This window comes from Canis aureus, chromosome 12 (assembly GCF_053574225.1).
Source record: "Canis aureus isolate CA01 chromosome 12, VMU_Caureus_v.1.0, whole genome shotgun sequence".
NCBI classification, from domain to species: Eukaryota; Metazoa; Chordata; class Mammalia; order Carnivora; family Canidae; genus Canis; species Canis aureus.
In genome coordinates this window covers 39,550,740-39,573,422 of record NC_135622.1, presented here as the reverse complement: position 1 = coordinate 39,573,422, position 22,683 = coordinate 39,550,740, and the positions used below count along the sequence as shown (strand labels likewise).

General features: G+C 37.9%; 1 protein-coding gene across 4 annotated transcripts; it reads right to left on the bottom strand.

The window, feature by feature from the left end:
- Positions 1–3,857: 3,857 nt before the first annotated feature.
- DPY30 (dpy-30 histone methyltransferase complex regulatory subunit) lies at positions 3,858–16,369 on the bottom strand. Of its 4 annotated transcripts, none has more exons than XM_077843688.1 (6): positions 16,273–16,369; positions 13,826–13,922; positions 13,654–13,725; positions 13,521–13,568; positions 6,907–7,049; positions 3,858–4,211 (listed from the first exon to the last, which is right to left on the bottom strand). In XM_077843688.1, exons 3-6 carry the CDS (start codon positions 13,687–13,689, stop codon positions 4,139–4,141), a joined length of 300 nt encoding a protein of 99 aa, XP_077699814.1. In that variant the 5' UTR covers positions 13,690–13,725; positions 13,826–13,922; positions 16,273–16,369; the 3' UTR covers positions 3,858–4,138. The 4 variants fall into 4 exon arrangements, with proteins under 4 accessions (XP_077699814.1, XP_077699815.1, XP_077699813.1 ...); XM_077843689.1 differs by lacking the exon at positions 16,273–16,369 and adding an exon at positions 14,023–14,040; XM_077843687.1 differs by lacking the exons at positions 13,826–13,922; positions 16,273–16,369 and adding an exon at positions 13,962–14,064.
- Between the last annotated feature and the right edge of the window lie 6,314 nt (positions 16,370–22,683).

The window sequence follows — 22,683 nt, the reverse complement described above, 5'->3', positions numbered from 1 at the left end:
TGTTAATATTATTTAGAATTCCCAGAAATGAAATAACAGAGTTAAAAGATTTTAACTTTTTTTAAAACAAAATTCGTATTCATTACTGCCTGGCCCTTTTATATCTGGTGACCTATTTTCCACTATATTACTTTCCTACTTTCCTAATTTAAATGTAGAGATTTTTAAATAAATAGATTCTCAGTGATAGCCATTTACAGCTTTCACCTTTGTCCCTCATTTCTACAGTTTGATGATAAGTATCAGGCCTCCAATTTGTTAATGCCTTTTTGGAATCCAGTCCAGAAAAATATCTGGCTATATTATTATGCTATCCCTACAACCATTCTATCAAGTTTCTAACAGGAAGTTATCAATTCTAAAAATCCGACATGCCTTCTCCTAAATGAGATTTAAGCAAAGGTTCAATATTCTTCCCACAAGACCAGAATTAAATAGACAATGTCATCATTCTATCCAAACCATTTTTCTTTTTCTCAACTCAAGGTCTCTATTTCCTCTATGAATCTATGCCTAATTTGCTCTATGGTCTTCCCACTAACCTACCTACCAACGTAATTCAAGAATTCATTCTATAACATATAGGACTTCCCATTCTATTTCTGTATTTGTTTACTGAACCATAACCTATCCATTAAGTATTCGAAGGGTAGGCATGGTTTGTAAAATACCTCATCAAAGTACAGGGAAATGTGCTTAACTGGTTTTCAGTCCACCGGCTTAGTGGAGTAAGTGATGCTCTCCGTTCCCATCGTAAAATAAAGTTGAACTCTATAAGCTTGTAGATTACACTTTTTAGGAAACTCTCACATGATTGCGGTCTCCTCTCAGGTTTGTGTGCATACCTAACAAGGGTCAATAGTGTTCTCCACCTTACTTATGCCAGTTGTACTAGATACTACCATTACATAATTTAATTAAACATTACATAAACCAATGAAATACAGACACATAATGCAAAAGGTGTACAAAAATTAGGTAGAATGCTTTGGAAAGACTATGTAAAAACTGTCAAATTAGAGGCAGGTAAGATGACTGAAGGCTGGAGAAAAAAAACATGAAACAAGCATAGGATTCTACAAATTACTTCTTAAATGTCTAAAAAAAGAGCGTTCTCTACTTTCAAAAAACCTGATACTGAAATATGCAGACCATACATCATAGGAGTGATTTAAGGGAGAAAAATGATATAGAATTCCAATCAGAGAACCCATACCCAGATAAAAGATTGAAATGAAAATATTACCAAGTTAATATAGATTAACATTTTTAAGCTTAAAAAAAATATCTGTTCAGTGTCATTTAGGATTCCCCACCATGACTCACTTTTTCACCTACCAACTGGATAAAAGGGCTTCTACTGCACACACATGGGCAGACTGATTTTACCCCAAGGAAAAACTATAAACATACCTGAGAGCATTAGAGCAGAGGGTAATATAGCATTAAGGGAAAGTAATTTAGCATTAAGCTGGGTTTGAATCCCTGCCTCAAATTTACTTTCCTCTATAACCTTGTACAAGTCAACAAAATTTCACTTTGCTCATCTAAAAATGAGGTATTGGGCAGCCTGGGTGGCTCAGCGGTTTAGCGCTGCCAGCCTTCAGCCCAGGGTGTGATCCTGGAGACCAGGGATCGAGCCCCACGTCGGGCTCCCTGCATGGAGCCTGCTTCTCCCTCTACCTGTGTCTCTGCCTCTCTCTCTTTCCCTGTGTCTCTAACGAATAAATAAACAAAATATTTAAAAATTAATTAATTAATTAATTAATTAAAAATGAGGTATTAAAATTTAACCTACCTCACAGGATTTTGAGGATTATATAACAATTCATGTATTTAGCATGGTGCCTAGCACATGTTAAGTACTGTTTAGTAGCATGTGCATTGCAGCAAAAGATATGCCTATTCTCAGCTGTTACTTTAAAAAGTATCAATTTCGGGATCCCTGGGTGGCGCAGCGGTTTGGCGCCTGCCTTTGGCCCAGGGCGCGATCCTGGAGACCCGGGATCGATTCCCACGTCGGGCTCCCGGTGCATGGAGCCTGCTTCTCCCTCTGCCTGTGTCTCTGCCTCTCTCTCTCTCTCTCTCTCTGTGTCTCTCATGAATAAATAAATAAAATCTTTAAAAAAATTAAAAAAAAAAAAAGTATCAATTTCAAGATTGAGTAATTTAAGCCCCAAGTCAAAGATAATTCAATACAACACTAGAAGTTATGGAGCATAGGCAGAGTACTGCATTACTTCTAACTGGTGGTTAACCAGAGGTGTATATCAGAATGCCTCAAAGAGGCAAATTCAGAAGCCAGGTTCTATCACAATTTAATCAGGCTCTCAGGGGCTATTTATATATGAAATATATATGAAAAGTTCCCCAAGTGGCTCTGATGTGAATCACAGATGAAGAACTGCCATTAAGATGATAAAACTATTGATGTTTTAATAAAAAATTACCCAATTAGCACTTAATAAAATGTTAAAATATCACCAAAAAATTGGGCAGATTATGTAGAAGTTAGCCAAATAACCAAAATGCATCTGATGGAATTAGTATTTATGGAAACTACTATATAAGCAAGAGATCTCAATTGCTACAGGCTTTTCTTATGCAAATTGTACAGATCTGCAATTTTAAATCAAAACCATGTCTCCTCCCCACTAGAGTCACTCCTACTGAAATAAGCTTTTTCCTGTGTTAAAGTGAACTGTAAGACATACCTCATCAGCATATTTTATATCTCAACTACCTTCACGTGTTTAGCTTGGACACACATCTTTAACATTCCTCCAAAACTGGGTCTTCTTTTCTTTCTTTCCTGTAAGTAAACTCTAGGCCCAATGTGGGGCTTGAACTCATGACCTGAGATCGAGCACTGTATGACACAAACTGAGCCAGCCAGGTTTCCCCTCTATGCAGGGTTTCTCGATCTTAACACTAATTGATATTTTGTGGCAGATAATTCTTGGGGATGGGTGGGGCATGCAGGTTGCCCTGTGTATTTTAAGATATTTAGCAGTATTCCTGATCATTACCCACTAGATGCCAGTAGAACTCCACCTTACTTCAGTTGTGACAACCAAAATGTTTCTAGACACGGCCAAAAGTCCTTTGGGGTGAGAGGGCGAAGCCATTCCCCACTAAGAACTGCTTCTCTTAATGAATATTCTTCCTACCTGGCTTTCTTCAGACAGTTCTCTTTTATCTGAGATCATGAGTTATCTTAATTTTTTCATACAGGACAAAATGAGCAGACCCCAAAAAAGGACTGGTTGGTGTTTTTTATTGCCAAATAAGCAATGATGTGAACTTGCACAAGCACTTCTCACTTAACTATCAGCAACACATTGGTAGGACTGGGTTTGAATGCCATTCAAGCACTTACCAGCAATGTGATCTTGAGCAAGTCATTTAAACCCCTCCAAATGTTTCCTCATCTGCAAAATGGGAATAACAATATCTACTTTGTAGAGTTGCTGTATTAAAGATAATTTAAGTAAAATGGTAATTATGTTTGACATATAGAATTGCAATAAAAGAAAGCTACTATTACATTATTACCACCAAGTGTTCTGGCAATGAAGGATATTGTACACCCTCCACAATGCTTATAACAGTACTACAACTTCACTGTGAATTAGTTACCTCTGATATTAAAAACTGAAGATGCAAAGATCCCACCCTCCAAGAGGTCCAGGGACAACGCTGAGAAAAGCTGGCAGAGATTTTTTTATTTTATGTTAAACTCGACTCTGGTGTATTTTCATCCTGCAGTACTCTAAGACCCAAGAAAGAAGGAATTCATGAAAATAACTGAGCCATATAAATATTTGCCATATAGAATAAAAACTACTTTCAAATAATGACGCTTTAACGGTTTATTTTGAAGGTTATTTTAAAAACAAAGTTAAAGACAATCTGAGAAAAAAATTGCACAGAATACACTCATTAAATAAGTATGGTGATTAAATCAAAATAAGGGAAATATGTTTTCTTCTGCAATTCCGGAAATAAGTTCTGTTGTCCTGAAGGTTCTTATATTTCCAAAAAAGGGGGGGGGGGGGAGAATCATGGCAATTAAAGCTGCCTCTTAATCATGTAAATCTACAGTAGAAACCAAATTTTTCTGTTCTTCCCAATTAAGTCAGTTTCGATCTTCAAACTGTGCCTTGTTTTTTAAAAGATATGATGCTAGAAATTCAATGGGATTTGGTGGTCTGTAAGGGAAAAGAAATCCATAATTTAGAAATGTATATTCTAAGTGTATTAATTTAAATGTATTGTTCCATAATGGAAATACATCTTTTTCAGTTTAATTTTCATTTTACACTCAAAGGCCATTTGTAGTAAATACAGTAAGTGAAATAGGCAAGCAAGTTAATCAACAATATAGTTAAAAGAGACTGAAAGTTTTGTATGGCTTACATCTGATTATAAATACAACTCTAAAAACACAAGTTTCAAAAATGTAATTTTTGACAATGGGATGATGATTACCCAGGGGGGATAATGACTTAAAGAGGTCACAAGGGAGAATTCTGACAGTATTCAGTTTCTGGATCTGAGCACAAGTTATGTGGATATGTTTGGGTTCTGAAAATTCATCAAACCATACACCTACAATATGCACAATTTTCTCCACAGGTATTAACCTTCAATAAGAGTACAAAAACAATATAAGAAAATGGCTGTAGCATCATTGAGACAAATGGATGAACTCCTGAAAAATTAATCAAAGGATTCAATAGTCACTTGGACAAGTTAGTTCTGGTATGTTTCATTCTAAAAATGTACCTCTATTTTACTTCAAATACTTAAATCAATAATAATTCTAATACTGCTACAACACAGAGCAACTAAGAACATAAACATATTTTAAAATTCAGAGGTGGAAGAAAGGGAATTAAAAGTGATCGAAGGGCACACACTTCCAGTTACAAGATGAATAAGCACCAGGGCTATGACATACGACACAATGACCACAGCTAACACTGCTGTGTGATAATAGCAAACTTGTTGACAGGAGTGCCTAAGAGTTCTCATCAAAAGGAAAATTTCTTTTTATTTTTTTTCCTTTTTATTGCATCTATGTGAGATGATGGATATGGTATCGTTTCACAATATATGTAGATCAAATGCTATGCTATATCATTTAGGCTTATACAGTGATATAGGTCAATTATTTCTCAATAAAACTAGGAAAAAATGTCAACAAAAGATGTATTTTATATTTATCACTTTTCCATGAATTATTCTTGCTGAGAAAACAAGTCAAAAGATGAAAAGCTGGAGGAATCAGCTATTTAAAATCCTACTATGAAAAAAAAACAAAACAAAAAAAAATAAAATAAAATAAAATAAAATAAAATAAAATAAAATAAAATAAAATAAAATAAAATAAAATCCTACTATGAAAAGGCATATTTAGAATTAATTTACAATGATCTCAAAACATTCCCTTAAATTTGTAAGGTCTTTTGAACTGCCTAGACATAAACAATTTTTCACATACTATATATAATTTTTCACATACTATATATAATTTCATGAATAATTTTGCCAGAATTCCTTACTTAAAAAGTATATTTACTAACAGCATGTTACCTAAAAACTTCTTCAAATTTTTCCTTCTAGCATTTAAAGTAATATTTAGAATTTCTCATATACTGGCTTTCTGCAGATAAAGAACAAAAATATATATATATAAAAGATGCCCATACTTTAATTGACAGTATTAGAGCCAAGATCTATCTTGCAGTCATAAACAAACCCTATTTTATACATATAATTTAAGAAAACATTTTTCTTATTGGATTTGCTTACACAAAAAGAATTTAGGTAGAATTAATAGGAAAAAACATGTAAAGAAAAAAACTGTAATGTTGCTAACAAAGAAATATAAATCAAAACCGCTTGGCAAGTGCGGCGCTTGGGTGGCTCAGTCAGTTAAGCATCTGCCTTCAGCTCAGGTTATGATCCTGGAATCCAGGGATTGAGCCCTACCTGAGGCTCTCTGCTCAGCGGGACGTCTGCTTCTTCCTCTCCCCACCCCCTGCTCCTTCTCTCATTCTCTCTCACTCACTCTCAAATAAATAAATAAAATCTTAAAAAAAAAAAAAAACTTTGCAAGAAAAGTTTATAGCAACACTCATGCTGTTGAGGCTATGATAGTAGAACTTTAAGGATAAACTTCTAGACAGAAAAAATGATTTTATGTATCATATACTACATAACAACAGTCGTTCCTCAAACTAGCCAATTAACTCTTGGAAAAGTATCACAAGAACATAATTAAGCAAGGGTGCCTGGATAGCTCATTCGATTAAGCATCTGCCTTCAGTTCAAGTCCTTATCCCAGGGTCCTGAGATCAAGTCCCAAGTTAGCACCCTGCTCAGCGGGGAGGCTGCCTCTCCCTCTCCCTCTCCCCCACCTCACATAGGCACACTCTCAAATAAATAAATAAAATCTTTTTAAGTAATTTAACAAAAGCAAAAGAGACATGAAAACATATAAATTGCCTAACCTATATTAACAAAGGAAATTGGACCTAAGTGTTCAACAATGAAAAAATGGCTAAATTAATTGCAGTATTGTTATAATTTAAATTATAATCACAAAGGCTATGCAGAGATATAGAAAAAGTTTTCTGTTATAAAGTAAAAAAGACATATAAAATTACATGTACACCATGACTAGAAAGCTTTATAAATATACATATGATCCAAGACTAGTACAGATAAATGAAAGTATCTGAATTCAGTTATGGCTGACTTATTTTTTTTAAAACTCTAATATCTATAAATTCCCTATATTTTAAAAATAACTCAGCATAACTAATGATAACAATATTTCAATTAGAGAAGTCTTTATTTTTTCTCTGATAACTCCATTTACAGATACTATTGTCTTACCTTTCTTTTGCAAGCACAGCAAGGCCCTGTAATAAAATAGGCACAACTGTCTGATCCAGGTAGGCACGAGTTGGCAAAGACTGGAGATCCACTTTCTGTTTTGATGACTTTTCTGCATTAATCTTCTCATTGTCTACTATCCTCTAGTGGATTCAAAAAACATGCATGTATATTACAAATAACTGGATTATTTTGAATGCTAAACAAAAATTAATGATAATATGACACTAAGAGAATCAATGACTAGAAAAGCTGATATTGAATAGCAAATCTTTCTGCCAAAATAAAAACCAGACCCATCCCCAAATTCCATTTAAACCTTTTCTCTCTGAAGGCACCATAGGATCTCATTCTTTTACTTAGTTTTTTAAATTAAGTAGGCTCCACACCCAACATAGGGCTTAAACTCATGAGCCCAAGATCAACTATTGCATGCCCTATGGACCGAGTCAGCCCATATACCCCAGTATCTCCAGATCCTTTTCTCCCTTTCCTTCTGCCTGTTGAGGAGTAAATACAAGTGCTACTGCTTTTTTCATAAGAATACCTTCTTACACTATGCTTCAAAAAAGTCTGACACTAAGTAGCACTGAAGCACAGTAAGAAAGCTAGACCTGTTTCAATTCTTTCATCACAGACGTATCAAGGACAAAGTCTCACTTAGGTACTTAATAGGTCTGTAACACTTCTGTAACACTTGCTAAAGTCTCTTAACAGAGACAGCAGGCTTCAGGCTCAGAGCTTTCCAAAGGCAATAGAATATAGCTAAAATTTACTACCATTTTGTATTCACTGTTTTTATTTTTATGGTTAGCCTCTATCAAATTGAGAATGCCTTTCCATTTGTTTCTTTTTTACAGAAATGCATTCATGATTTTTTTTTTGCATTCATGATTTTTTAAAGTGAATAGAATAAAAAAATATTAATCGAATGACAGCCAAAAAATGGTAGAATTACTAATACAGAAAAGATCATTAATATGGTATTTAAATGATGTTTAAGAAACAATGACATACTTTCTACTCCTAAGAACCTTCAAATTTTAGGTCTTTCATGTAGATTCATCTGACATCCAGAGCATCAAAAACTACTTTATTGAAAAACTTTTCATTCTTTTACAAATCAAACATTTTAGAAAATTAGAAATAAGTGGCTACCTAAAAGGCAAAACACTATTAAGAACACTTTCATTTAAATGTAATTTTGGGGGCAGCCCAAGTTGCTCAGCGGTTAGCGCTGCCTTCAGCCCAGGGCCTGATCCTGGAGACCCAGGATCCAGTCCCACATCAGGCTCTCTGCATGGATCCTGCTTCTCCCTCTGCCTGTGTCTCTGCCTCCCCCCACCCCCCCGTGTCTCTGATGAATAAATAAATAAAATCTTTTTTAAAAATTTTTTTAAAAATAAATGAAATATTGGGGTGCCATACTGGCTCAGTTAGTGGAGCATGCAACTCTTGATCTTTGGGTTGTATGTTTGGGCCCCACATTGGGTGTAAAGATTACTAAAAATAAAATCATTTTTAAAAAATGAACTTTTGGGCAGCCCCAGTGGCGCAGCGGTTTAGCGCCGCCTGCAACCTGGGGTGTGATCCTGGAGACCCGGGATTGAGTCCCGCGTCGGGCTCCCTGCATGGAGCCTGCTTCTCCCTCTGCCTGTGTCTCTGCCTCTCTCTCTCTGTGTCTCTATGAATAAATAAAATCTTTAAAAAATAAAAAAATTAAAATAAATAAAAATTAAAAATGAACTTTTGTTTTAATTATACTCACACTGGATATAAATGAGTCAACAACAAAATAACATTTTCTAGACTTAATTTTTTAGACAATTTTATTTTGTAAAAAGTGGTAAAAAACAAAAACTTTAATCATATACCTACGATATATATACACCATGATTTCCAAAGACACTTCCCACAACTATGTCAGCCAACTATTCTAATTTTGCTCATGATTTTTTCATCTTATTTTGAAACATAAGAGACAATAATCTTCTGTGCTTAATTAATGTGTAAAATAGCTATCTGTTTGCTCATGGATTAAGAATTTATTGTTCCTTGGTAAACTTCAACAGATAATTCACATGGAGGACAAAAACTAGTCGGTTACATGACATTTCAATGCCTTCAATAAGAATCAACAATGCCTAAACAATTCCTGTAGATGTAATAATAAATCCCTTGACTAAATATTCTTATTTTTTTCTTCCAAACATTTAATGAATATCCACTATGTGCCAACAGCCATGCTTAATTTTAGTTAAGCCCAAATCCTGAATTAATCTAAAAATATATACATCCAAATTACCACCTCCCTAAAAGGTAAAAGGTGTTAAGGGTGTATAACATTGATCACAAATATGAGGAAAAAATAAGGTGAGCACTAGGATTATCCCAGGTTACCGCCTCCTGCCTAGAAAATTTATAGGATGCAATGCAGAGAACCAAAGCAGAGCCCAGCAGTCTCCTTGAGCTGAGAAGACAGACTTAAAACTTCAGGGAAATAAGACAACTAGAATTTGTAGGACAGGGATCCCTGGGTGGCGCAGCGGTTTGGCGCCTGCCTTTGGCCCAGGGCGCGATCCTGGAGACCCGGGATCGAATCCCACGTCAGGCTCCCGGTGCATGGAGCCTGCTTCTCCCTCTGCCTGTGTCTCTGCCTCTCTCTGTCTCTCTCTTTGTGTGACTATCATAAATAAATTAAAAAAAAAAAAAAAAAGAATTTGTAGGACAGAGTATTGAAGAGTGCATGAAGAAGAAAGGTATATTCAGAAAGAAATTAAAGAGATTGCCTTGCAGTCTTTAGGTGAATACTTATCGTGCATGCATACAGGATAACTACCCAGGGCACCTGGAATGAAGAGACACAATCCCTGGAGCTCACATGAGGCCAAGAATAGTTCATGTTCCTGTGACCCAAAATTGGAAAACTGTACTACATGGAGCTCCAGGGGAGATGAAAGAGGAGGATATTAGCCCTAAATTAAAGGCTAGTGTGGCCCTAACAGAGTTTAAAGCAAACCTGGAAAGGATCAAATTGTTTCTTAGTAACTTAACTGAGTCCTAGAAGGAAGCTCAAGAATGTTTGAAGGAATACAAAAATAGCCAGTATCCAACAAGGTAAAATGCACAATGCCCAGCCTCTGATAAAAAGTCACTACACAGGCAAAGAAGCAGGTATATACTACCCCTAATGAGGAAATATTTTAATCCACAGAAACAGACCCAGAAATGATACAGATAATAAAATAGGCAGTGCTGTAAACCATTTCTTATAACATCTTCCACATCTTCAAGAGAGGAAAACATAATTAAGCTTACAGAGTACTTAAAAATACTTGAAGAAATAAAAGCTGAAATTTTCCTAATTTCACGAAAACTCTAAATCCACAGATTCAAGAAACTCGATGAATCCTAAGCACAAGCTGCATAATTAAAAAAAAAAACCTACACAAAGACACATCATAATCAAATTATTTAAAACCTGAAATATACGTATTAAAAAAAATAAAAAAATAAAAAAAATAAAAAATAAAACCTGAAATAAGGGACGCCTGGGTTGCTCAGCAGTTGGACACCTGCCTTCAGCTCAGGATGGGATCCTGGGATCTTGGATCCGGTCCTGTATTGGGCTCCCTGCAAGGAGCCTGCTTCTCTCTCTGCCTATGTCTCTGCCTCTCTCTCAGTCTGTGTCTCTCATGAATAAATAAACAGATCTTAAAAAAAAAAAAAAAAAAAAAAAACCTGTAATAAAATCGTAAAAGCACCAAAAGAAGAGACATTAAATATGGAGACGCAAAGACAGAAGTGATTGCATATTTCCTATCAGAAATGATGTCAGCCAAAAAGACAGTGGAACAAATCTATACCAGCAAAAATATCTCAGGAATAAAGACCAAAAAAAAAAAAAAAAAAAAAGACAAAATAATGACTTTTCAGATATTCAGAAAAATCTCTTTAAAGATAATTAACTGGGCAGCCCGGGTGGCTCAGCGGTTTAGCACCGCCTTAAACCCGGGGCGTGATCCTGGAGTCCCGGGATCAAGTCCCATGTCGGACTCCCTGCATGGAGCCTGCTTCTCCCTGGGCCTGTGTCTCTGCCATTCTCTCTCTCTGTCGCTCATGAATAAATAAATAAAATATTTTTAAAAATAAAATAAAATAAAGATAATTAAATTTTTAAGGAAAATATAATGCAGCAGCCCATGTGGCTCAGCGGTTTAGTACTCCCTTTGGCCCAGGGCGTGATCCTGGAGACCTGGAATGAAGTCCCACTTCAGGCTCCCTGTATGAAGCCTGCTTCTCCCTCTGCCTTGTGTCTCTGCCTCTCTCTCTGTGTGTCTCTCATGAATAAATAAATAAAATCTTAAAAAAAAAAAGAGAAAAAAAAAGAAGAGAGAGAAAGAAAGAAAAAGAAAAAAAAATGAATTACAGGACTTATACATAGAAGTAAAACATAACAACAGTCCAAAGGTCAGTTGACAGAAAATGGGACAATACTGTTGTTTGTTTGTTTTAAGATTTATTTATTTATTTTGAGAGAGGGACCGAGCTGGGGAAAGGGCAGAGGAAGAAAATCTTTCAAGCAGACCTCCTGCTGAACTAGGAGCCTGATGAGGTGCTGGATCTCACAACCCAAGCAATGGGGGATCTACACTGAAACCAAGAGTCTGACTGAGGCACCCAAGAGCCCTTGTTACAAGTAAGGTTCTTATACTCTACACAAAAAGAAATAATGCCACTTGAAGGTAAATTGTGAAGTCAAACTTGCATGTATAAACTATAAAACAAGCACCTAAAAAGAAATTATAACTTATAAGCCATTAAAGGCAGAAATAGAGTAAGAGAAAAAGTAGCAGCAACTATCCAGTATTGATTTCCAGACTCTCAAATACCACAACAAATTAAAATTTACACTATGAACAAAAGGACTAACATAGGGATGTCAACTCTGTTTTGCCAAGTAAAATCTTACAAACAAACATAATTATTATTTTACTACCACATTAATACATTAAAGGAATGAGCATTTTAAAACTATGGAAGCAGGGCAGCTACGGTGACTCAAAGGTTTGGTGCTGCCTTCAGCCCAGGGTGTGATCCTGGAGACCCAGGATCAAGTCCCACGTCAGGCTCCCTGCATGGAGCCTGCTTCTCCCTCTGCCTGTGTCTCTGCCTCTCTCTCTCTCTCTCTCTCTGTCATCAATAAATAAAATCTTAAAATGAAACTATAGAAGCAGAAGACCAATCACCAAAGAGTGTATCAAACACTCCCTCTACTCTCATTTTTTTTTCTCACTACCACGGAAATTGGTCTGAGAACCTGAGAGAAAGCCTTTGGGAATCACTGCTCTTCTCTATCATGACTCTGCCTTCATATACAAACATCATCAAGAAAAGACTGCTGAAAAAAAGAAAAGAAAAGAAGAAAGGAAAAGAAAGAAAAGACTCCTGATGTCTATAAAGAAGTTTGTAAATGAAATACAAAGTGGTGTAAAATATCTTCAGGTTCAATTAAAGGTTACATTATGAAAATAGATAAGTGTTTTTCTTAATATACTGATATCAAACCCAGAAACATTCCTAGCAATTTTGTAAGGCAGAGTGGTTATTCCACATACCAGGGAACTCTAGTAGCTGATCAAGACTGCCAAGACAATTTAACTACCTCAAAAACGTCAACCTGCCTACGTTTAACACACAGCCCTCCACTATACTTCCTGGTGACTTTGCACAAGGTATTCAACTTCCCTGAGCTTTATAGGACTAAAGATACATGTAAATTACTTAGCAGTGTGTCTGGTACACAGCACAAACAAAGAAATATTAGCAGCTTGGAAATAGTTATGTGCATTTATCCAAACTTAATCACTGGCAATGTCTCCTTCCCCACCCGCTCCCAATAAAACGCACACATCTCCCGGAAGCCTCTATTTTCCTAACCAATCCTACCCAGCTTTGGCTAATTCTTTTGTCCTGGCATTTACTCATTCATTTACAAAATAACCTCTACTTTTGAACAACCACCTCCTAGCACTTCTATGAAAAAGCTCTAAGAAAGTCTATCTTCTTTTGTATGTTTTTCACAGGTAGTCTTTGAAATCAGACTTCACTAAGACAAAAACCAAGGTCTATTATGTGTTATAGCTTCCAACGGCATCGCATCTTCTACTGAACAGCAGAGAAATCAACATTTATTACATGTTAACTCCATGAGCACACTATTCTGCTACAAAGACAATGGGTGTAATTTTAAACGTGCTTTTTTTTTTTCCAAAGCAATGTTCCAACAGATTCATTAATACCCACCAAGCCAAACGATTGGCCAGTCTCCATTAGTAACGCATGTTTGTTTCTTTATATCACTTTCAGAAGTTCAACCTCTTGACTCAAAACTAATGTGAACGTCTGCATGGCACGAGGTATTACTACTGCTAATAAAACAAGCTACCCATGATTTGATACTATTTAGTTCATGTTGATAAAGTTCTGCCTTGTGCAAAGCAACCTAGTAAAAAAAATTTTTTTAATTAAAAAAAAAAAAAAAAAAAGGATCCCAAGTTTGCTCCAGCTCATAAGAGACGTTCAGATGCGGCATAAGAAGTGGGCGAAATTACCTCCACATTGTCTGTGAGACCGTACTCAGAGTGAGGGTTTTCTGCAACCTAGGAAACAAAACACAGGTCACTGAGACGTGAGCCACCCCTCCTCGCTGCACACCGCCCCCCCGAAGCCAGGGCCTCCTGGTACCTGCGTCTGCCCCTCCAGCATCTGCTCTGGCTCCATGGCGGACCCTGCAAGTCACAATCCCCGGAAACCAGTCTTGGAAAACAAGAAGAACCGTGAGTTACCCGGGAGATTTCCACACGAAGATGCCAGGATGGAGTCCAGCCCAGCCCCCGACCCCGCCCCTCACCCCCACCTGGGCGCGGGAGCACCCGGAGCAGCAGAGCAAGGTGGGACAGTCCAAGACAGGGCGCCCGCATCAGGTCCGGAAGCTCCGCGGTGGTCCCAAGAACCTAGAAGAGGTGGGAAAGAGGGGAGAGGGAGCTGATTACCCGCGCCCAAGCCGCTCGTTCTTAAGAGCCCTGCACCGCGCCACCAACTCCCAGCACAAACCGCTTCAGCCGTAAGTGACGGATGTCGCACGACTGCCGCGCCTGCGCAGAACTCCCCCCTCCCCCCGCCCCCGCCCCCGCCCCCGCCCGCTCCCCGCGGGGCCCGGGGGCGGGGAGCGGCTAGCGCCCGGCCGGAGTCCAGGTTCCCCAGCTGCAGTCGGCGGGGCGTCCTGGCCGAGACCGGGCCGAGACCGGGCCGAGACCGGGCCTCGAAGGTTGCGGCAGACTGGCTCTGCAGCCTGCACACCGAGGCGAGCGCCACCCCAGCTGCAGACCCCGGGACCACCACAGCGGGCAGGGGCTCGGCCCGCCCAGCCCCCAGTGCCGCTTTTGGGAGAGCTTCTGCGGAAGCTCAGTCACCCACTCCCTGGGTGGTTCTGAACGAAAAATCAGACCTAAGCCAAGCAGTCGGCGAAAGAATGTCAGTGTTTTACTCTAAAAAGGTGGGGGAAGAAGCAGTGTTTGAGGATTTCCCGGTAAGCCTTGCTCAAGACCTCCAATCTGCGAATCTGCGGTGTTAATGCTACCTTACATTTGTATCAAAGTTTGCAAAAAGCAACTGGCTTTCCAAAGTGTGCTACTGTTGATACTATTGCATTTGTGGGGGAAAAAAAAAAACACAAAGGATCATTTGCCTTCTACTTACAGCTCGTAAATAGCAAACAGGATTGCTCGGATCCCAATAAATGCCATTTTTTTTTTTTTTTTGCCATTTATTTTAATGTAAATACAAGTGATAACACTCATTAAAGTTCCTACCTTTAATTCAGCAGTCCCATTTGTAGTTGCACTCTGTAGTATGAAAGTTTGAAAACTTCATATTAAATATTTGGAGACTAGATTATGTCATACCAATATAAGGGGAGGTAAGCTATTGAAAGTCATGATTCCAGAAATACAGAAACATTTATGATTATAACATTAAGTTTTGAAAAAGAAAGAATACAACTAAAAAAGTTTTGCTCCTCTGCAAAAACTGAACAGATGAAAATCTAAATGAATTTGGGAACTAGATTTATGCGTACATTTTTATTTTTTATTTTTTTTTTTGCGTATGTTTTTAAAGTTTAATTTTGTGATGTTTACTTGTTTAATATTGTAATTGGTGGCAGTTACCATAAGGCATCTTGAGGATGTTTCATGTAGGACTGACGCAAACATGTGGACACATATATAAAGGATACAGAAATTTACTAATACATAAATTAAGATTAAATGCTTTTCAGGAGTGGGAAATAACAGTAAATATGTCTAGAAAAGAGTTGGGGAAACTTAACAGTTATGTACATTGCTATATTATCATATATTCGTGGATTTCTTAATATATAGCAAGCAAGCACTCAATAAATATTTCCAAATTCCAGAAAGTAATTGAGAACTGCTAATTTATGTTTTCTAAGTACTGACAGTTTTAGTAAAAGAGAAGCTAGACTGAGCTCCTTCGAGACAGGGACCTGTCTTATGTAACTTAGTACTTCATACAGTGCCTGGTACATACTAAGGTTCACAGCATATATGGAGTTGATCCATAGTCAAAACTGAATACAAATACATACAATGACACTACTAAAGATCATATATATCTTTATGTGTGTGTGTAAGATACATGCATATATGATTACCAAAAGGAGTAAACAGAATAATTAACTATCAGCCAGGTTTCTCTCAAACCAGGAAAAACTTATGTGAGGTTTACAAAAAAGCTTCACCAAATTTTTTTATATTTACAACATGTGGAAAAAAAGAACACACCATCACAGCAGAGAGATGGGAGGGGAAAAAATGACAGCTAGAAATGATGTTAATGACTTAGCAAGAAAATGATAGGACCTATAAAGTTAATTGAAGAGACTGCAGAATACTGAGTTCTTATATGAAATTAAAAATTCTAGGGGATCCCTGGGTGGCTCAGCAGTTTGATGCCTGCCTTAGGCCCAGGGTGTGATGCTGAAATCCCAGGATCAAGTCCCACATCAGGCTCCCTGTGTGGAGCCTGCTTCTCCCTCTGCCTGTGCCCGCCCTCCCTCTCTCTCCCTGTCTGTAATGAATAAATAAAATCTTTAAAAAATTATAAAGAGGATGGACCCTGAGAATTATGATTATGACAGAAATTGGCAATAATGTGTACTCTAGAGAGGGATAAATTAGAAGAATGAGAAGAACATTTAACTCTCATTTGGCCTTGTCATTCCAAACTTGGTTCAAGACTCCTCTCATCTGCTTTTATCATGTCTTTCTACTAAGCACTTACCTCATCCTGCCTTATATGTTGTGTGCAGTTAAACACAATTAGATTTTTTAGTTCTTCAAAGGCAAAAATTTGTTATATTCATCTCCACATATATTTCTTTTTTTTTTCCACATATATTTCTTATATTCAATAAATGTTTTTTAAAAGAAGTGAATGTATAGGGAAGGCAAGCACTTGCACCAAAGCACCACTCTAGACTTGTCTTTCTTGAAGTTTAGAATAAACAGTAGTTTATAGATTCTAGAACTAGAATTCTAGAATCCAGAATAATAAAGAAAAATTATGTGCTTGACCCCCTTTTTACAGACTTGGTGCAACATTAACCTAGGGATCCCTGGGTGGCACAGTGTTTTAGCGCCTGCCTTTGGCCCAGGGCGCAATCCTGGAGACCCGGGATCGAATCCCACGTCGGGCTCCCGGTGCATGGAGCCTGCTTCTCCCTCTGCCTGTGTCTCTGCCTCTCTCTCTCTCTCTCTCTCTGTGACTATCATAAATAAATAAAAATTAAAAAAAGAAAAAGAAACCATCCCCCCCCTTTTGTAATCCCTACCCCCAACGTAGGGTTAGAATTTATAATCCCAAAATCAAGAGTCACATACTCTACTGAGCCAGCCAGATGCCCTGAAACCTTTTCTCTACTTAAAGACAAACATGGGCAGCAAAATAGAAATTGGTAGTTATGCCATCTAATTTTAATACCAGATTACTATGTAAATGTGTTTTTCTTTATAGTATCATTATCAGAATGCATTGCTGATGTATCCATATAAGAGAGAACCCCCCTAAAAAACCTGAATTTAAAAAAATTGAATTAGAATTCCCAACTAGGTTCAAGTGAAGTGATTTACATATTCTACTACATAATACTGTAATCCCCCCGTAAAACAGATACAATTATCCCCATAAAGAAAATAATAAAATTGATCCAGAAAATTGTCAGGGTGCCTGGGTGGCTCAATCAATTTAGCGTCCAACTCTTTTTCAGCTCAGGTCTTGATCTGAGAGTCGTGAGTTCAAGCCTTGTGTTGGGTTCCACCCTGGGTGTGACGCCTACTTAAAAAAAAAAAAAAAGGAAAACAAAATTGTCACATAATGTTACATACTCACATGGCTACTTGAAATTTCAACCCATATCCATCTCATTCCAAAGATTGTGCTCCAGGCTGTGCATAAATAGAGGACAAATGTATCAGTTAGTATCCTTTGGGATTCCAGTAACAAATCTCAATTCCAGTTTGTTAAGCAACAAACCAGACTTTTGAGTAACAATTGAAAACCCTGGTAGTAAGGTGGGTATCTAACAAGGTCTAGTCTGGCTTTTATACTGTTTGTCTACAATTTTCCTACCTTCATCTCTTTAATGTATCAGCTTCAATCTCAGGCTGCTTTCTCATGGTAAAGAAATCATTGCTAGAAGTACTCAGGACAACATGCTTTCTTTTTCACATTCAAAAACAAAGCATCACTTCTCTAGGTCCACCCATGTACCACAAGTATGAACTTTGCTTTGATCTGTCCATTTTGAACCGGTTACGTTGATAAAGTGGATGTCATGTACTGACTAGCATGGACCTGAATTACTGTCCATTCCTCAACAGTGACAAGGATGTGACCTGGTAGTAGTTGATCCCACTAGAATTGTATGAACATTATATAATGGGAGGGGATTGGTTCTACAAGAGAAAGCCTTAGAATGGGTAGGAATGGAAAAGAAAGGGAATGGACGCTGAATAGCCAGTCAAAAAATACTGTTGGGGTGCCTAGGTGGCTCAGTTGGTTAAGTGCCCAACTGTTAATTTCCACTCAGGTCATGATCCCATGGTTGTGAGACTGAGTTTCACGTCAGGCTCCAGGCTAGAGTGTGGAGCCTGCTTAGGATTCTCTCTTCCTCTCCTTCTGCCCCTTCCTGCTCTCTCACTCTCTCTCTCTCTCTCAAAAAAAAAAAAAAAAAAAAAATTCATTGCTGCATGTTATATAAAGACTTCAAGATAGTTTACCATAAGAGGGATAAACTAAAACAGAATTTTCACTTTGGCACACCATTTCTACTTCCACAACTTTATCCCATAGAAATACAAAAAAAAAAAAAAAAGTATGAATTGAAGGATACTTATTGTACCATAGTTTTTAGCGGAAAAAAATTGGGAATAGGTTAAATTATGATAATACAATGGGCTAGTGTGTAAACACTGAAAAGATTAAAATAGATCCATAGGTACTGGTATGAAAAACATTTGCTACATAATTTTGTGTGAAAAAAAAATGCATGTTATAGGAAAATCTCTATAGTAAGAATCTATTTTTGTATGTATTTATTTGTATGTGCATAGCAAAAAGCCAGGAATATAAAACAAAATATTAAAAGGGAAAATGCTGAGGGAGTCTTTGTTTTTTCCAAACTTGTATATTGCTTGAACTTTTTCCCCCCTAAAAGCATGAATTTGCTTTAAAATAAAAAGACTAGGGTATGGGGATCCCTGGGTGGCTCAACGGTTTAGCTCCTGCCTTTGACTCAAACAGTGATCCTGGGGTCCCTGGATCGAGTCCCGCATAGGGCTTCCTGCATGGAGCCTGCTTCTCCCTCGGCCTGTGTCTCTGTCTCTCTCTCTTTCTGTGTCTCTCATGAATAAATAAATAAAACCTTAAAAAAAAAAAAAAAAAAAGACTAGGGCAGACCCAGTGGCCCAGTGGTTTAGCGCTGCCTTCGGCCCAGGGTGTGATCCTGGAGACCCGATGAAGTCCCGCATCAGGCTCCCTGCATGGAGCCTGCTTCTCCCTCTGCTTGTGTCTCTGCCTCGCTCTCTCTCTGTGTGTGTCTGTCATGAATAAATAAATAAAATCTTTTAAAAATAAAATAAATAAATAAAATAAAATAAAACAAAACAAAATAAAATAAATAGGAGCATCTATGTGGCCTGGTCAGTTAAGCATCCAACTCTTGATTTTGTTTCAGGTCATGATCAAGCCTCACAGTAGGCTCGCGTTGGGCATGGAGCCTGCTGGGATTCTCTCTCTCCCTCTCCCCCTCATTCCATTTGCATGCTCACACTCTCTCCCTCTCTCTCCCTCTCTCAAATAAATAAATAGAGTAAAAACATTTAGATAAATTTTCTGTAATTGGAAAATATACAGTTTGTTGTACATAACACATGCAGTGTTGGAGAAGAATATTTATGTGAGCAATCAGTCTAATCAGTTGTATGATAGTACTAAAAGAAAAATCTTCCAGTTCACGCTTCCCTTCACCCAAGTATTTGTGGGTTGTGTGTAGAAAAGAGTTAACATAGCAAGCCTGAAACTGCTATCCTTAGAAAGGCCTGCTCCCAAGGTTGGTATCTGGGAATTTGAATGATAAACAGTTCCCTACACAAATACAAAACTTTCCCTAAATGATGAGAGTGGCTTAAACTTTTTGTACAAACACTATGGTTTCTTCTATATACCTGCCTTGCTTCTAGGAGTCTGGAATTTTGGTATATTTTAGCCAGAGGGTGCCTACATGCTCAGCTCCAGTAAAAACCCAAGCACTGAGTTTCTGATGAGTGTCATGGTAGACAATATTACACACATGTTGTCAGAATTCATTGCTGGAGGAATTAAATATGTCCTGTGTGATTCTACTGAGAGAAGACTCTTGGAAGCAGGTGCTTGGTTTTCTCCAGACTTTGCCTCATGTGCCTTTTCCCTTTGCTAATTTTGCTTTCTATCCTTTTGCTGTAATAAATCATAGCTATGACTATATTCTGAGTCCATGAGTCCTTCTAGCAAATCACCAAGAAGGTGATGTAAGGGATCTTAAACTCTTGAGGAATTTATTTTTTTAAGATTTATTTATTTATTCATGAGAGACACAGAGAGGGAGGGAGGGAGGGAGGGAGGGAGACACAGGCAGAAGGGAGAAGCAGGCTCCCTGCAAGGAGCCTGATGTGCGGGGATCCCTGGGTGGCTCAGTGGTTTAGCACCTGCCTTCGGCCCAGGGCATGATCCTGGAGTCCCGGGATCGAATCCCACACATCAGGCTCCCTGCATGGAGCCTGCTTCTCCCTCTGCCTGTGTTTCTCTCTCTCTCTCTCTCTCTCTCCTGTGTGTGTGTGTCTCATGAATAAATAAATAAAAATCTTAAAAAAAAAAAAAAAGCCCAATGTGGGACTCCATCCTGGATCCTAGGATCACTCCCTGAGCCAAAGGCAGATGCTCAACCACTAAGCCACCAAGGTGTCCCTTGAGTAATTTAAATAAATATAAATTACAGTAAATTCGTATTCTAGTTCATTTACATTAGATATATATACATACATGATACATTTAAATGACAATATAAGATAATAACTGATTAAAGGTTAGATTGAATGATACAGAGCATAAATTCTAAAGAAGTTCAGCATGAGGTTGAGATATATGTAAGTAGGGGTCTTTGGAGCAGTATTAACAAAGAATAAGTATTTAAGCAAAGCTGGGAGGAGCAGGAGGACATCAAACAGACTGAAACACTAAAAAAGGAGAGTAAATGGACAGACTTAGGTATCCCTACCAGACTATAGGATTTGAGCTTACCTGTCAAGGTGGAAAGGAGGATGTCAAGGATAAAGAAGGCTCTCTGAAGTCACTGCAGTTGGTAGAAACCACTCTTGAAAACAGACAACTCTTTCTACATGCCCCAACGTTCACTTGGTGCTAACAGTTGTGAATTACCCTGCTTTTCACAGGTGCTAGAGTAAACATGCCCTGCCCACCATAAATATAGAAATATAATACTAATTTCTATAACCAAGTACTCAGAGTGATGATTGAATATACCCTCTGACAATCTAAATTGCTATTCCACGGCATGCATTTCAAATTCTGTATTAACTGCCTCTTCATATGCCTCCACAGCATCATAGTTTTAAAAATCAGGTTGAGCAGGTTAGATAACAATTTATACTCTTACACCTACTACTATTTCAAAACCATGAGCTCATTCACTCTTTCACTAGAAACAAATCCTCTGGAAACTAGAGAATCTCAAACTGGTGTCTCAGTTTTGTTTTTGGTTTGTTTGATTTTAAATTTTAAGCCAATATCTCCTCAGCCATAGATTTCACATAAGAATTCAGAATTCTGGTTTCTCTTGAGATGTTTTAAAAGTATGGCAACAGTATGCCACATGTTTTTGAAAGGCAAAAATCAGCTGGAGCTAAGTAACAGCTGTCCTGTTTAATAAGGGGATGCTACTCTCCAATTTCTTATAATATTTTTCATTCATATCATACATACATTTTTGAATTCCACAGCTACACCAGGAACCCCTATATGTTATATGTCTCACCACTGTTGCTAGTTGTTACTTGAGTTTTTTAACTACTGTATCTTTTATTCCCTCCTATATTCTTGGCACCTTACTCATTGCCTGGCATGCTGTCTGTGCTTTATACATTTTTTTAAAGATTTTATTTATTTATTCATGAAAGACAGAGAGAGAGAAAGAGAGAGAGACTGAGACAGAGAGACAGAGAGAGAGAGAGAGAGGCAGAGACACAGGCAGAGGGAGAAGCAGGCTCCAAAAAAAAAAAAAAAAAGAGAAGCAGGCTCCATGCAGGAAGCCTGATGTGGGACTAGATCCTGGGACCCCAGGATTATGCCCTGGGCCAAAGGCAGGCGCTAAACCGCTGAGCCACCCAGGGATCCCCTATACAAATTTGTTTAACAAATAAATGCATAATATGCATCACAATGTGGACTCAATAAAAAGAAATGATTAGTTTCCACAATTATGTTTTTGCTTAGTAACACAGCTATAGGATAATAATCCCCCAATTGTTACTCTACTCCTCCCTTACCTCCAACCATGTCTTCGTTTCTCTCATTTTCTGCCTTTTTCAAGATCAGTAATCTCTTGGTTCTAAGTGGGCCACTTTATTGTAGTTTTTTCTTTTAATTGAAAAGGAGCTCCTTGGGATGCCTGGGTGGCTCAGTAATTAAGCGCCTGCCTTTGGCCCAAGGTGTGATCCTGGAGTCCCGGGATCAAGTCCCACATCAGGCTTCCTGCGTGGAGCCTGCTTATGTCTCTGCCTCTCTCGCTGTGTCGCTCATGAATAAATAAATAAAAATCTTAAAAAAAAAAAAAAAAAAAAGAAGAGGTCTTTAATAGCTGTCATTCATCCCTACTTCAAATAATCCAGCATCTCTCAAGCTGAAGGTTTGAGGAATTCCTTAGAAGAGAAGTAGGGCTAAAATTGCCCCAAAACTATCTGGTGATAGTCACTTGGTAAATAAATTAATGGGTTAAAGTGATACGGTGACCAAATGTCCTGGATTAGTTAGCACAGTACTCAGCTCCTGCTTTTTGTTCTGGTGAAGCTGGCCCAGATTCCCTTCAAGATTAAGTGTCTGCAAATTCTTCCCATCTGAAAACTGGGAGGCCATCACACT